This window comes from Musa acuminata, chromosome BXJ2-3 (assembly GCF_036884655.1).
Source record: "Musa acuminata AAA Group cultivar baxijiao chromosome BXJ2-3, Cavendish_Baxijiao_AAA, whole genome shotgun sequence".
NCBI classification, from domain to species: domain Eukaryota; kingdom Viridiplantae; phylum Streptophyta; class Magnoliopsida; order Zingiberales; family Musaceae; genus Musa; species Musa acuminata.
Window position 1 is genome coordinate 43,951,459 of NC_088340.1, and position 15,425 is coordinate 43,966,883.

Sequence of the window (15,425 nt, forward strand, 5' to 3'; positions counted from 1 at the left end):
TGACGTCCCTGATCGTGGGCTATTCCTGAAACAAGTTGAACCTCAAACCAATGGGCAAAACATATGAATGGAGACCATCAAGTATTGGTTCATATGAAAGAGCTATCGACGCCTTATTTAGGACGGGAAAAAATTGCTCCAATGAGATGCAAACACTGTCCCCCGCTGCATGCAAAGATGTGCACTTCTCCCTCTATGTTTGTACATCCGACAATAAGATGGGTGGGAGGTGACAAGTTTGGGAGCATGAGAATAATGGAGCTGCCGCACCACAGCAACGTCCCACGGAACTGTCCGTCTTCTTCGGGTGTACATGAGCTAGCAAAGGAAGTGCAAGCGGGAGATGGCTTTCGATCAATCAAACGCCTCGTGATCGTGTCCTGTGGGGCCCCTTCCATTATTCCGTTTAAGAAAACTCGTGCGGGGGTCCCACGGCCACATGACACCACATATTTAGATGACTCGATTATCGCATGTGAAGAGTCGATCCAAGCATCGGGACTCGAGAGAGAGTTACCCACTCGACCGCCACAAACAGTGGTGGGTGACCCCACTGACGTTATCAAGTACATAATTTTATGCACATGTAGGACTGGGTGGGGCGGGAAGACTCGGGTACCGAAGCCTGTGGCTTATTCCTGTGGTGGCGGCCTGGATTTTAAAGAGTCCCCGCCGTAGGTGGAACGTGGTTGTGACGAGTTCAGTTGGTGAGTTGGAGCCGACACATCACGTATCTCCTTGTCGAACACTTCACTTAGGCGGCCAAATCATTGGGGGGCCTACGCTCACGTTGGCCACCAATAATTCCTTGGCCACTTGCGCTTCAGTTGGGATGAGACGGGCAACCATGACGCCGGACGGTGTGAGCTCATTGGCTCGTTGGATTGAACACCGAGTGAAAAGTCGGCAGCTGCTGTGGATGTTTAACTTCGACTTAGTGAGCTCGTCAAAGAAGCTTATGGGGTAAGAGAAACCTTGATTCATAAACCCTTCATTTCATACTCGTCGATCAATGTAAAACTAAATAGTTTTTTTTAATTAATATAAAATTAAATAATCTTATCAGCATTTCTTTTCATACAAAAACTAACGATCCATAATCATGGATGGCTTGGGAGCGAGTTTACTCTCGAACCATATTAATAACCAACCGATCAAATTATCTTTTACCAATTTGTATCATTACTTGCACATACCACAAGATTACCGGATTCAATCTCCAAACAATATCAGAACAAAATAAATTATTTATTTATTTATTTATTTATTTATTTTCATAAGAAGATTATATTGGAAGGCAGTTGGCATTAAACTTGGGTACCATCATCAGCAATCTTCCCCATGACAATAAAAAAAAGGTAAATCTAGTAAACAGTTTGGATAACTTAGGAGGTCAACGAGTACATAAGAAAACAGTAGAACAAAATATTTTATTTTCATGACAAAATTCTAATGTAAACACCTGTGTGAGAAAATAGGATGGGAAGAATATACATACACTTGGAGAAAATTTGGTACAATCATCAGGAATCTTCACTTGTCATACAGCTAAGTTGGCATGATAATGGAAGCAAATCTAAGAAACCGTGGATAAATTGCGGTCGATGAGAATGGTTACCTCAGGAAGAACAATAAATATTGCCAAGACAATGATATCTCAAACAAACTGTTGTTGCTCTTTGTTGCTGAACCTGTTTGCAATAATCGGACGAACATCCTCAGCATCGACCAGGGTCTCGAGGAAAGGGAGTAATTGAACTAAAGCATGGTCCGATGGATCATCAAACCAACTCTTGATTGGAATGCCATTATTAACTTGCAACCGGAAAACCTGACATGGAGATGGTAAAACAAAAAAAAAACAAAAAACAAAATGAATCATGTGCAGATGCGAGCAAGATATAGATTTGATATCATCCAAAGGAGAAGGAAAAAAACTATTCGACTCCCTGAATAATAACTTTCATCAAATTAATGAATCTAATTTCCGACAACTAAAATTTGAGAAATGAAGCACCAGCCTGCATTGGAAATCAGACTAGCTATATAAGTCAAAAAATGGTGCTACTGAAAATTTCTACTGAGCATGTGCTGTGTTGCCCCTTACCGATATACAGAGAGACTAATGAAGGATTACTACCTGTGGGGAATTGTCGATTATGACAACTTTTGCCAGGTCAACCCCCAAAATACTTAGGTCCTTTGTATAGGTATCATCAGAGAATATGCATGATTCACGATAAATGCGCCCAGAAATTATTTTGTTGTCTGGATCCAAAATGTCAAGTAGCTGAGAAGCATATATGCTTAGACTAGCTGTGAAAATAACAATTTCAAACATCTGAGCCACTCTCTCGAGGAACATTTGTAGAAAAGGCCTCCGTCTTACATATACGGTATGCTCTTTCATGTTAAAGAAAACCGGAAAGGTGAAATCAGCATCATCACAGTACTCAAGTGTAGAATGAACAAGAGTTTCTGCAGACAAGAGAAACAATTAGTTTACAACACATTAAGTTAACAACAGAACTAGAATAGATCACGTAATATGATCTGGTAAACAATTGGAATTTCTAATGACAATGAGCTCAAGAGGCAGGTGTGAAATATCACACTTAAAAATCTCTTCAAAATGCAACAGATATGGACAAGCTTACCATCTAAATCAAGGACAAGAGTTATGGGCTTCCCTTGTGTTTCCTTTTGCAATAGAGTAGGACAACTCGATGAAACTTCCCGAGATAAATCAGGTGAAGTTCGAAAAACTAGCTGTGGATTCAGGCATTCTATTTCTCCCAAATCACCAGATAGATAATTCATGTCAGATTCTTGATGAGTTGCCAAGTATGCATCATTGGAGTTCATCATGATTTCTTGAATTGATTCATTATCATGAGCACCGCTAGTTTCTGTGTTCCTCCCAAGGAATGGCAGCATCATATACCTCTCCGCCACGTCAGTCAGTATGTCAGAAGTAGTAAACTCGTAATGATGGCAAGAAACATCGGTAAAATCCATGCTATCGTCAAAAGGTAAAGATGGAGCACTCTCTGAGAAGCAGAAGTCCAATAAACTGCAAGCTTGATAATCACTGAACCCAGAGTTTCCATCATCTCCTTCATCCGCAACGAGATTAGGCAATCCAGGATTTTCATTCTGAACTGTAAGGAAAAAGTATGATAATTATTCAATTAACTTAAAAAAGCCAATGACCTATTCCATTAACTCAAAAAAGGACTATCATATTCTAAGAATATTGAGCAATTGTTCAGGCATCATGTCCAGGTTTTTATCAATGTGTCATGTGCTAACCAATGAAAAAAAGGGAGCTTAGTACCTTCATAACCATGATTAGTTGAATTCAACTGGGAATCACCATCCTCGAAATTAGGTGAGAAAATTGTTTCTAACTCTGGTGCTATTGCGGTTGAGCTTGAACTCTGCAGCTGCAAGTAAATATTCATCACAAGACATAACATAACAGTAAACTAACCGCAATAAAAAAAAAGTGGAAATGAGCACCTAAATGAGTTCATAACAACCATGACTTCTTTTAAGTCAAATACTGACAATATAACTAGCATTTCCCAATGCCCAAGTAGTTGCACCGATTACTATGTTACAATCCCCACAAATATTTTGAATTAACTCATATCCACATGAAACTGACAATATCCACATGAAACTATGAATTTGGATCAAAATACACCAAGGGGTTAGTCTGAGAATATACCGTAGAAGATTATTTGGTGGGAGTTGAAAAAGCCCGTTACTGATTAAGTCAAACTAAATACAAACAGTCCTTCCATGCCCCTAACTAAAGTGAAAGGTCATCATGGGTGGATCATTAGGTCTTCTTTATGGTCCTGCAAGAGTTGTTTACTATGCTCTGATTGCTCATGAGGATTTTTTTTCTGTTTTTAATTAAATAAATTTATTCTAAATTATATAAAACAAGAAAAAGGAAAACATAGTTTATCAAGACAACTATAAAGAATTCCAAAAAAATCGGTTTACTATATTACTCTGTCAAGAAAATTCATTTACACAAGAACATCCATATGTCATTTACGATTGTGTCCCTATTGATATGGGAAGTTAGATATTTTTTTTAAAAAAGATGATAATCCTCTAGTATTCTAGGAGTCCCAGAAATAACTCTTCTCAGGGTACACATAGAAGAATCTAACAGAAAAAGGATTTCCTATACAGTTAGCATTATTTATGATATTTTTCTAAAGGGTGTCAGCAGAAAAATATGAAATCCATAATAGAGTCTTCTATAAGGCTACACAGTTCAAAGGAGTGGCCAAGAGGAAGGCACTTCAAAAGGTGCTAATTTATTGGACAATATAGCTTATAATGTTATATTGTATCTTCTCTTTCTTCTGGTCTCGGTCTATCTTTTTGTACCGAGTTTTTCATCTCAGTGCTACAAAATCTCTCTCTCTCTCTAGAGGGCTGACCTAGCATCAGCAGCATAGCCGTGGCGGCAGCAAACACATCAGCATCAGCATCAGCAATATCACCGTAACAGCAGCGGCAGTAGCTGCAGCAGAAGTGGGCCAACAGCAGCATCTACAGCCTATCGTGGGCCACTGACAGTGGGCTGGATCAGTCCACGACTGACCCAGATAGGGCTAGCTAATCCAAGTGGTGGAAGGACAACCTGTCCACTTCGGTGAAGGAATCGCTCGACTCCTATGACCTCCGGAGTTCAGCGACTCTTTGCTCCAGGCGGACAGAGTCGGCGATCCTGTTCCACATGGACAAGGCCTCCCAGCCTTCCTTTTAGACAGAACAGACTTAATCAAGGCTATTTACCATCCATTTTTTATTTGCATTGGTAGGCACATGAATCTCGTTGTTGTTCTCTTCAGAAAATCCAATAATTAATCTCTAATTTTTTATTCTCTTTCTGCCTTTGCTCTTGTGGGAGGCTTCTTTCTCAAACTACAGAAGCATTGGTTAGGGAGTGTAGTACCTAACACAAGTCATCAAGTGGGAGATACACACCCAATAACAGAAAAAGGCTTATTACCAGAAATTTCGAAAACGATGGACATTCTGATAAATTGGACGATTGTTAGATAAGTTCTGATAAGAAAGAAAATCAAATAAAAACAACAAATGACTATATAAGAATTGAACTATATCCTAGAGGTTCGGAAAAGAGAGCAGGTACCATTCTTTCAGTAGATAAAGGATCCGGTGGAGATGAAGACAAGTTTAGCAATTCAGCAGAGGCTCCATCAAAACCTGTTATCGTAGAGTCGCACCCTGATTGTTCCATACGAGAACTAATTGTGTTTGAAAGGTTTCCTGTAGCATTAAATTCAATCTAAGACAAGCTTAGCCACCGAAAGAAGACCCAAGAGGCAAAAGTTAGCTACCAAATAAAGATCGATGAGACGACAAGCTTTTAGAATAGTAAAGGAAAGAGTAGAAAACAAGCATACATCTTCTAACATTTGTGTGCCAATAGACAAAACAATCTTCACGCATTCAAATACGAGAATATGTTATCATACAAGCTTTTGTTCTTCACAAGGACAAATTCAGTGATGAAAATGAAGTTATCAATAGTGAGAATCGTACGGCTAAGTGCATTAGGAGGTGGCATGGCCCTACAGCTTTCATTTTGTAGAGTTAGGTGCCACGGAATACTAGAATAACTCAATCGAATCTGTTGGCTTTTGGATGATTCCTCAAAAGTCAAATGTTTAAAAAAATTGTAACCTACGGTAATCTGGTTCCATCTCGTGAATAAATGACTGTGAAATGCATGAATTAACCTAAATTTTACTCAAGGTGGCACTCAGATTTGGTGTTTGGTGTGAAGAGACACAAGAAGAAAAGACTTGGATGAGATCAACCATGTAATAGCTCACCATCATGATGAATTTGAATAGAAGCGTCCACCTCTGTGTTGATTTCCGATGGTGAGTTTTCTGATTTCTTAGATGACCTGTGACGAGCATGGACATTGTGCAATCTTACACATCCCTTGTCTGATTTTCTCTTCATTCTCGGTCCTGGCATTTGAGCTACAGTATCTACTAAAGTTCAACTTGATATACATAAACTGCAAAAACAAGTCAATATGCACCCAATTAATCAAATTTAGAGCAAAAAAATAGCCAAACAACATGTGCAATAACGTCTACATCCAGATATATGAAATTATCATCAACTTAGATCAGTATTCAGGAAGGCAGATATTAATCCTACTTAGGTATTCATAAGTTTCTGTGCAGTCAAAACTTTCAAACTTTTATTATTAACTTCAACCCAATTACCAACTGAGAGGAGCGATATAAGGTGGTCATCATCCCTCAGCACAAGACAATTGACACCTCGGCACCAGGTGGCCGATACACTCGATGCCAAGCAACCAGGGTGGCTAACACTTCGACATCAACCAACCAATTATATCGCACCGCCCGATCGATGCCACATGGTAAAAATATGCCGCATCTCAGACTCGAGTGGAGTGATGATGGTTATGCCCGAGATTGACGCACCACGTTTCCACAAGCTACGTAGCATCCAAAAGTAGCAATTTCGAAAACCCACTATAGAAGGGGTTCAACAAGTATGACCCAACACATAATTTTGAACTCGAAACTGTTCGACCTCTCTGACTAGCTTATTAATTGAAGCATTGGAGGGAAGGGACATTGTCAAGAGTGCTCGGATGAAGTTTTTGTAGGGTTCTGATCGAAATAGCAAAGTTTGACTTGGAGACCAGCTCCGAGAAAGAACCATATTGAATCCGAATTGACTTTCATCTTGAACAACCAAAAAATGTGTTTGACACTTGCCAAGCAACAGTCCAACTTAATATCATTAGCTCCTTTAACATCACCATGCACACTTCTATCAAATTTAGAACCTTAGACTCTCATTCTTTCTACAAGAGATTCTGAATTTTATCTCTACATATCCCTATAATATCTTTATATTTACTACTTCTAGAAGCATTTAGCAAGCTATTTGATCAGCAAAAGATGTGTTCATTCAACAAGAAATCTAGAATCAACTCAAAACAGATCGTAATGCACTTGCGATGCCTGAAAGGGTGCAAATTATCATTATAATAACTGCCATAAAAATCCAACCCAGTGATATTATAATTTTTAACCAAGATCACAAAGTCCAAGAGCTGACAGGAAAAGAGAGGATCAGAATCAAGATAAAAAAAGTCAGTATGGCACACCAAAAGGTAAGGGAGAATAAAAAAAGATCAATATATAAATAAAGAGGTTACATATTTAGGTAAATTAAAGACATCTGTGGGCAAAGAACTCTTTATTCTTGTAAATTTCCTTTAGTCATTGACATCTACTGACCAATCTTTCTCCCTAGAAGTCCCCATCAGAAGTTATTTAATATGCCTCTTTTCATAAAACATTTTATTGTTTATATTATTTATATCATTTTCTTTATCTTTCTTTTTTCTCCCAAACAGTGGTATACCCAATCTCTACTCAATCAATTTAGCATCTTATTCCTTACTTTTGTTCAAATTTATCTAGGGAAACTAACCTGTTCATCTTCCTTCGTATTTATTACTTCCTCCTGATCATCTATTGTCAAAAGCACAGTCTGCCAAAAGAAAAGGCAGAAAACCCAAGCTCAGTTCTCTGTATTTTTTGTATTATAGATAGCGATTACTTGTCAAATGACATTATGACATACTAAATATAGGCCTAGAAAGTTTGTTTAGTTATAAAATTCTTTTGCTAACAAAACCAAATGAGGTTACTGCCAGATAAATTTTCTTAACCTAACATTTTTATATGATTGCATAAATAAATGAACGAAAATTAAAAAATAAAGTGAAGATATGAGCTTTAGATGCTTCAGTTGCACATACAGCGGAAAAAAAAGGATACTTTAGGCAGATGCTATCCGCCACTCGTATCAGGCTGCTCTCCTCTCTATGCTCAAGAACACTTCCTCGGCACTGGGCCTTAACTGGTCCAAGTGTTACCAAGTATCAGAGGCTACTTTTCATCAATGGAATCTGCAGAAGGTTAAAACAAACATATGTATGTCTGCCAAAACAAAGTACATTTTGTCTATCATTGAAAAAGAACCACAGCAAACCCCTTGATCTTTTTACACTGTAAACAATCAGTGGTTTTGCTTTCTAAAACTAGATCCCCCACTAAAGAAAAGCACAAAATTAACCTATGAGAGTTCTCATAAGCGAGACGACCTACATTACTTGGTTCTGTGTCAGCCTACAATGGATAACCAAAAAATTCAGAAAGATTCCTTAGTTACTAATTTCAGTAAAAGATTGTAAAATATAAATTCCAGTAAGTAAAATTGACTAACTGAGTCCTAGTAATAGAATATAAAAGTCTAAAACTATTGTCTAAAAATATGAACATCATAATTTTGAGAAACACTTTACCCAAAGCCAGTAAGTTCAAGAAAGATTCCTCACAGAAAAGGTAAGTTAGACGAAGACCAGATCAATTTAGGAAATTCGTAATAAAACCAAGAAGGCAATATTGCCAACTTGAACCCCATAGGACAAAGAGAAAATCCACAATGAAAAAACCAAAAAGGAAACCAATGCCAACATGCCATCAAAATTTTACATCCAAGTGAAAAAAGGTAAACTGAGAGCATGATGAGACTCTAAGCATGAGTTCACGCACACCTAAAACTTAGCATCTCTCTGAAACACATCAAAACAAAAAAATCTGCAAAACAAATCGGTCGACACAATCATCATGAGTCGAAGAGTAAAATTTGTAGAACCATAGATCATCTTGGATAGAACTTACCTGTACAGCATGAATTTAAAGATAAAAACCCAAAAATTGGGAATGAACCCTAACAACAGAGCAAAAACATCAACAAGCAGAGCCAGAATACAGCACCGTGTGGCCAAAAGAGTCCAAAAAGGAAGGGGAAGCAGAACTAACGGAGAAGCCCTGCCAACCAAGATTTAGCATCCAGAAACCGTTGTTCCTCTCTTTCGAACACGATTCAAGAGATCAACAGCGCAAGCGCCCCTCCAGAGAAACCTGACAAGTACTCAATAACACAGTACCCACACGGAAATTATAATAAGCATAAGTCAATTTCCCCAAGAGAAAGTAAGGAACACGAGAAATCGCAGGCCAGAACAACAAAGAAACCATATAATCCATCCCAAAATCAGATCAAAGTACAGCAGCAAAGATCAATTAGACCGATCGGGGCCGTGGAAGGACGCAAGAAACAAACGTCATAAGAGCGAAGGATCAAGAACACGTACTCGAAACCCCAGCTCCGGCTCTTGCTCTCTCTAGAGCCCGAGGAAGCAGGAATCGGGGAGAGAGACAGAGAGGAGAGGGAAGTCAAGAGTGGGAAGAAGAGGCGAGGAAAGAGGGAGGAATCGGCCCTCCGTCCGGCTCCCTCGATACATTAAACGACGGGGATACGACCCCGGGAACACCATATGGACGGCCCTGATGCAGCGTGCACCTCATTTCGGCACGCCTGTACTTTGGCGACGCGTGGATTACTGCGGTCCGTCTCATCAGCGGGTTGATCGTCACGTGCGAGCCCTTCACGGAATGCGAAGCCTCCGCCGCCTGCGCTCGCGATCCGGGGTGTGCCTTTACCTTAAACAATGCGACACGATGCCCGGCCGAACACCGACGCGTGTCCGGTTTGTAAGGTTCAGCGAAGTACGCCTGACTCCCGTACTCGCTGCCGGACACGTGTCGTTCAGCGACAGACATTCGAAGTGGATGGTGTACGTGGCGATCCGGACACTCAAAGAACACTGGCTTAGAGGTTGATAAGTTCACTCCATTTTGTACTTAGTCAGGTCAATTTGTACCTTTAAGATTCGGAGAGTCGAGCGCATCGAAAGGAAAAGAAGAAAAAGAAAAAGAAGGGTGTATCTATCAGAGGTCTTGCATTATATATATACACACATATATATATATATATATATAGTAATAAGTATTATTAGTTCAAGATCAAATAAAATAAAGAAAGAAGTGAAAAATATAGGATCTTAAACGACTTGTCGAATTGAGCCATACAGATCTAAACATTTAGACTTGGATAAATCCAAATGACTCGAAGAAGAGTAATTCAAAGTCTACGGAACATTAAAGGAGCACCATACTGAGGGACAAGAGTCATAACAATGTGTGGAGCATGGGCATAGGAGGGTGAGAGCTCAAACGAGAAGCGCTGGAGAATGGTAGAGAATAACATCTTAGCTTCAATCAACCCAAAGTGCTGGCCGATGCAAATCCGAGGGCCGCCGCCGAAGGAAAAGAAGCCCATCTGGTGGTTCTTGCATGCGTTGGACACCCCTTGTGCAAACCTTTCTGGATTGAACTCACTGGCATCTTCGCCCCAGATTTCCGGATCGTGATTCAAGAAGAGTATTGGCATTCGAAGCAGTACTCCTGGTGGGTAGGTCACGTCCCCAAGTTTTATCGTCTTGTATGTGTGCCTTGGGAGGTAAGTCAATGGTGGGTATAACCTGAGAACCTCGTGCAGAATCATTGTCACCTGATCGAGGAGAACATGACTGTCTATCAGTTGATCTTGGCAGAAGAAGGGAGAATGATGATGACACTTACAATCTTTAAGCGGTTCAGGCCATCGAAATCCGGTTTGTTCTGCCCGAAGACTCGAAGAACTTCTTCTCTGGCTCGGACCTGCCACTCAGGATGCATGCTCAAGAGAATCATCGTCCATGTTAGCAAGACGGCTGTCGTCTCCTGCCCTGCGAAGTAGAAGAGCTTGCATTCTTCGATCACATCTTCGATGGTCATCCCGTCTTCTTGGGAGCCCTTCATATTGGACTCCAGCAGCAAGCCCAACAGGTTATCGTTGCTGGCTTTGCCACTCTTTATTTCCTCTTGTCTCTTCTTTATTATGCTTCTTACCAATTCTCCGACCTCTCTGTTCAGTGCTTTTATTCTCTTCTTCCCTTCGGTGGGAAGAAACCTGCAGTGATGGTTAAGCATCGGTTAGCAGTGTTTCTAGTAATGGTTGAGAGGGTGTTTATGAGATACACATCAGTGTAGGTAGATGGGAAAGCAAGAAGAAAACGAGCAACGATCGACTGCTGCTAACTTATAGACCGACCAGTATAACGCAATCGCAATCGATCATCGGAAATGGGAACATTAAGATCACTCACACGGAACCGGGGATATTTATAGCTTGGCCGGCCTGAACGAAGTGCATAAGCTGCTGGGCTTGAATCTGGTGGACCCGTCTTCCTTCTTCAAAGCTAGTTCCTAAAGCTGCTGTCGAAATGACATTTAAAGCGTAGGCTTGGAGTTCAGGCCAAACATCTAACTCATAACTAGTCCCCGAACCCACCACCGTATTCTCCCATTTGCTCATCAGATCATTGCAGCAAGTACGGAACGCTGGCAACATTTGCTGTCAAACGACGAGGGCAAAAAGTTAGCTCGACAGTCTGGTGTGAAGCAAGATAGAATCGACATGGGTGAATCAAGCACCTTCAACTTCTCCATATGGAAAGTAGGGTTCATAATCCTCTTATGCTTCGCCCACTTTTCACCCTCGTAAATGAACATTCCTCTGAAGAAGAACTGCCCGAGAGGGTTCAACTGGGGCTTTTCGAAGTCATTGGACATGTTCAATAGAAGTTGCCTCACCAATCCCACATCCGCAATGGTCACTTCGGGTACAGGGCCTGTCCAAGTGAAAGATGTTTTGCCTGCACCACCAACAACAACCGATACCGGAAGGCGAAGTGAAGCGATAGAGAAGGTAGAACAGAGAGAGAGAGCGAGAGACAGTGGGTACCATATCGGCTCATGGCACGAAGGGCGAAAGGATAAACGCGAGGGATGATGTTGTGAGATAAGGGCATGGGCTTGGCCTGCACCTGCCTGTCGAGCCGGGCGCTCTCCTCCAGGTCGCCTTGGAGGAAGCGGTAGGGGGTGCCATCGAGGCCCTGCGCCCGGAGCGCACGCTCCAATCGCCTTGGCTTCCACCACACAAAGTAGAACAACCAGACGGCCACCACAAGTAGCAGCCCCGCCACGCCCGACGCCAAGTACCACACCAAGTCGGCTGCTACGTCCACCGCGCCCATGGCCATGCACTTCGCAGAGTGCAATCGCTTATAAACGGAAGAGGAGTTCAGATTGTAAGCGATTAAAGTAATATATTGATCCTTTTAAAGAGAGAACCAATTTTTGATGGATGTTATTATTTTGGAGTTTTAAAAGTCCTTTTGAGATGGATAGGTAATCATATCGATAAAATTTTGTTTTTAATTTGTGTGTATCATCCTTACGCAAGGATCATGTTAATTTTCTCTGTATCATATTAATTTTATCGGATGTCTCCGAAAAAATCGTATTAACAATTAATGATCAATAAAAATAGATATATAAGTTGTTCCAGTAATTCGAAGAGTACATATACAACACCTTAAAAAATGGACAGTTTTTACTACAACAACAACTGTATGTGCCCATGTAATATGCTATAAGGACCTCTATTGAGCTGAGCCTAACTTCCAACACTAATATATCCTTTTGGAAGAAAAAGATGGATATTGCATATGAATTCTTTTAGTATAAATGATTGAAAATATATGAAAGAATATGCTTATGATTTTCAAATATATTTTAAATATTCGAATGATTATTATACAACATCATTCTTTTTACAATTTGAGATCAATGATTATAAAAATTCTTAAGAAATATTAAATAAAACATCAACAAATAACTTCAATAATTATAATATAAAGGAAACGTATAATGTTTGTAAGGGCGATGATTTTCACCTGCTCTTCCTCTTGGTCCTCCCAAGCCAAAAGTTAAGGATGGACATCGGAAGCGTTTCTGTGGGTTTATATAAAGAGCGGGGGAGGATGATATCATAGGAGATTTATTTTCATATCAAATTTTTTTATTTCATTGATAAAAGATAAAATGTGTTATTTCCTGTTATGCTATATTGGAACAAATATTGATCGTGTATGAAAATTTTAAAAATAATTAATAATTAATAATATGTGCACTATATATTATATTTTCAAGTCAAAATAGGAAAATAATAGTGGTTTTCAGTTTCATCACTTCTTTCACAAATATGGACCTCAAATACAATGTATCTTAAGAGAGAAAATGAATATCAACTTTTTATCATTAAATCAATATAGATCCTCTAAGTTAATATTTTGTTGAGCCCATATGATTTTATCCTTTTAAGATGAACCTCAAAAAAAAACTTTTAAGAGTGAGAGTGATGCTAAACCGTTTGTTTAATTTCTCTTATTTCTCAATCAATGTGGGACGAAACATCATCCTAAATTTAATTTAAGACTAATTAATGAGGAATTGTATCTTCTTATATATCTATGTATTATTCGTCTCAAATCTCCCATCATACGCTTTATTATTTTATCATAAATAAGTTTTCAAATAAACAAAAAATGGTCTAAATCTTAAAAGAAATAAGGTAAAACTATCATATTACATTAGGAAGATAATTATACATTATACATGTAAATTCTATATCATTGTCCCAATTTTAATATCTCTTGAAATAGGTAACATAACAAGTTTACCATACTTGAGTTCTATGTGATTTTATGTATGGAAATATTCTTTTCATTATAATCAAGTATATGATGATCTTTTAATATTATTATTTAATATTATGATATATAGTTATAGAAAACTTTTAAATCCCTTCATCATCATTAAAAAAAAGTTTATTAAATTTTATATTTTGATGATAAAATTAATTGATGTTTTTAAAAGAAATCTTAAGTGTATTATATAGGATGAGCAATAATGAAAATTTGTTTTTGACAGCAAAGTAATAGAAAGAAAGAAAAAGGATAATAACTTAAAAAACAACTATGGTCTTACGCCACTCACACATAATGTGAGAATACAACTCAATTAATTGATCTAATTTTGATAATCTTCATTATAATATTCTAACTACATTTTTATAAGCTCTAGTATAAGAATAAAAAATATAAAAAAGAAAATAATAATATTATAATCGTATCAAATTAAGTATATCATTTTTTTTTCTTTTAAGGAAGGTAATAATTTTGAAAAGTAATCTTCCTCTCTTGATGATATTCTTGATTCATAAACTTCTATTTTTATATAGATTAATCTTCAATTAAGATTTACAATCTTCAATAAACGAACTTGATTTCTTTATTTTTTTCTATATTTACTTCCCTTTTTCTGTTTGACAACTTTTAAATTTATTTATTAATAAATTATATTAATTTATTAATAAATGTATCGATGCACACCGACTCAAGAAGAGTACTTTCAAGATAAATGGACATCTTGCATATCGATGATGATATCATTCGATCGAAAAAAACAATCGTATCCTTGCATCGCTCACACACAAACTCAATTCATCGATCCATTTCTGATAACCTTCATTATAATAATCTAACCACTCTTTTATAAGCTCTAGTATAAGAAAACAAAATATAAAAAATTATCATAATAATATCAAATTAAGCATATTAAAATATTTTTTTAAAAGGAAGGTGATAATTTTGGAAAGTAATAATCCTCTTTTGATGATATTCTTGATTCATAAACTTCTAGTTTTGTAGAGATGAATTTTAAATCGAGATTTACAATCTTCAATAAGCCAATTTGATTCTTTCCTTTTTTTTAAAAAAATATTTGTAAATTAATTAAAATTATTTTATTAATAAATCAAATGAATTATTTGTAAATTAATTAAATTTGATTTATTAATTAAATTTATTTTATTAATAAATCAAATGAATTATCTCTGGATTGCACGCACTGGCATCTTCGCTCCAGATTTCTGGATCATGATTAAACAAGAGTATTGGCAGTCGAAGCAGCACTCCCGGTGGGTAGTTCACGTCCCCAAGTTTTATCGTCTTGTATGTGTGCCTTTGGATGAATGTTATTATTGGTGGGTATATATAACCTGAGAACCTCGTGCAGAATCATTGTCACCTGATCGACGAGAACATGACTGCCTATCGGTTGATCTTGGCAGAAGAAGAAGGGAGAATGATGATGATACTTACAATCTTTAAGCGGCTCAAGCCATCGAAATCAGGTTTGTTTTCCCCGAAGACTCGAAGAACTTCTTCTCTAGCTCGGACCTCCCATTCAGGATGCATGCTCAAGAGAATCATCGTCCATGTTAGCAAGACGGCTGTCGTCTCCTGCCCTGCAAAGTAGAAGAGCTTGCATTCTTCGATCACATCTTCGATGGTCATCCCGTCTTCTTGGGAGCCCTTCATATTGGACTGCTGCTTACTCATAGACCGACCAGTATAACACAATCGCAATCGATCATCGGAAATGGGAACATTAAGATCACTCACACGGAACCAGGGATATTTAGAGATTGGGCCGCCTGAACGAAGGGCA

General features: G+C 38.3%; 2 protein-coding genes and 1 non-coding gene across 15 annotated transcripts; all 3 read right to left on the reverse strand.

Moving 5' to 3' along the window:
- Positions 1 to 1,405: 1,405 nt before the first annotated feature.
- On the reverse strand, positions 1,406 to 9,437 carry LOC135581400 (uncharacterized). 13 transcript variants are annotated; one of them, XM_065101545.1, is made up of 10 exons: positions 9,281 to 9,437; positions 8,946 to 9,047; positions 7,880 to 7,980; positions 7,549 to 7,608; positions 5,892 to 6,085; positions 5,186 to 5,322; positions 3,338 to 3,446; positions 2,658 to 3,161; positions 2,141 to 2,478; positions 1,406 to 1,831 (listed from the first exon to the last, which is right to left on the reverse strand). In XM_065101545.1, exons 5-10 carry the CDS (start codon positions 6,040 to 6,042, stop codon positions 1,658 to 1,660), a joined length of 1,413 nt encoding a protein of 470 aa, XP_064957617.1. In that variant the 5' UTR covers positions 6,043 to 6,085; positions 7,549 to 7,608; positions 7,880 to 7,980; positions 8,946 to 9,047; positions 9,281 to 9,437; the 3' UTR covers positions 1,406 to 1,657. The 13 variants fall into 13 exon arrangements, with proteins under 13 accessions (XP_064957617.1, XP_064957613.1, XP_064957615.1 ...); XM_065101541.1 differs by having other exon boundaries at positions 7,880 to 8,029; XM_065101543.1 differs by having other exon boundaries at positions 8,901 to 9,047.
- A 673-nt stretch (positions 9,438 to 10,110) lies between these two features.
- LOC135607647 (cytochrome P450 CYP72A616-like) lies at positions 10,111 to 15,316 on the reverse strand. The gene is made up of 6 exons (XM_065099605.1): positions 15,077 to 15,316; positions 11,815 to 12,133; positions 11,505 to 11,725; positions 11,177 to 11,424; positions 10,611 to 10,980; positions 10,111 to 10,539 (listed from the first exon to the last, which is right to left on the reverse strand). The coding sequence occupies exons 1-6, from the start codon at positions 15,314 to 15,316 to the stop codon at positions 10,111 to 10,113; spliced, it is 1,827 nt and encodes a 608-aa protein (XP_064955677.1).
- Positions 12,275 to 12,372, reverse strand: LOC135608661 (U6 spliceosomal RNA). Its single transcript, XR_010485627.1, has one exon. It is a non-coding gene; the product is annotated as a U6 spliceosomal RNA (small nuclear RNA).
- Positions 15,317 to 15,425: the final 109 nt, after the last annotated feature.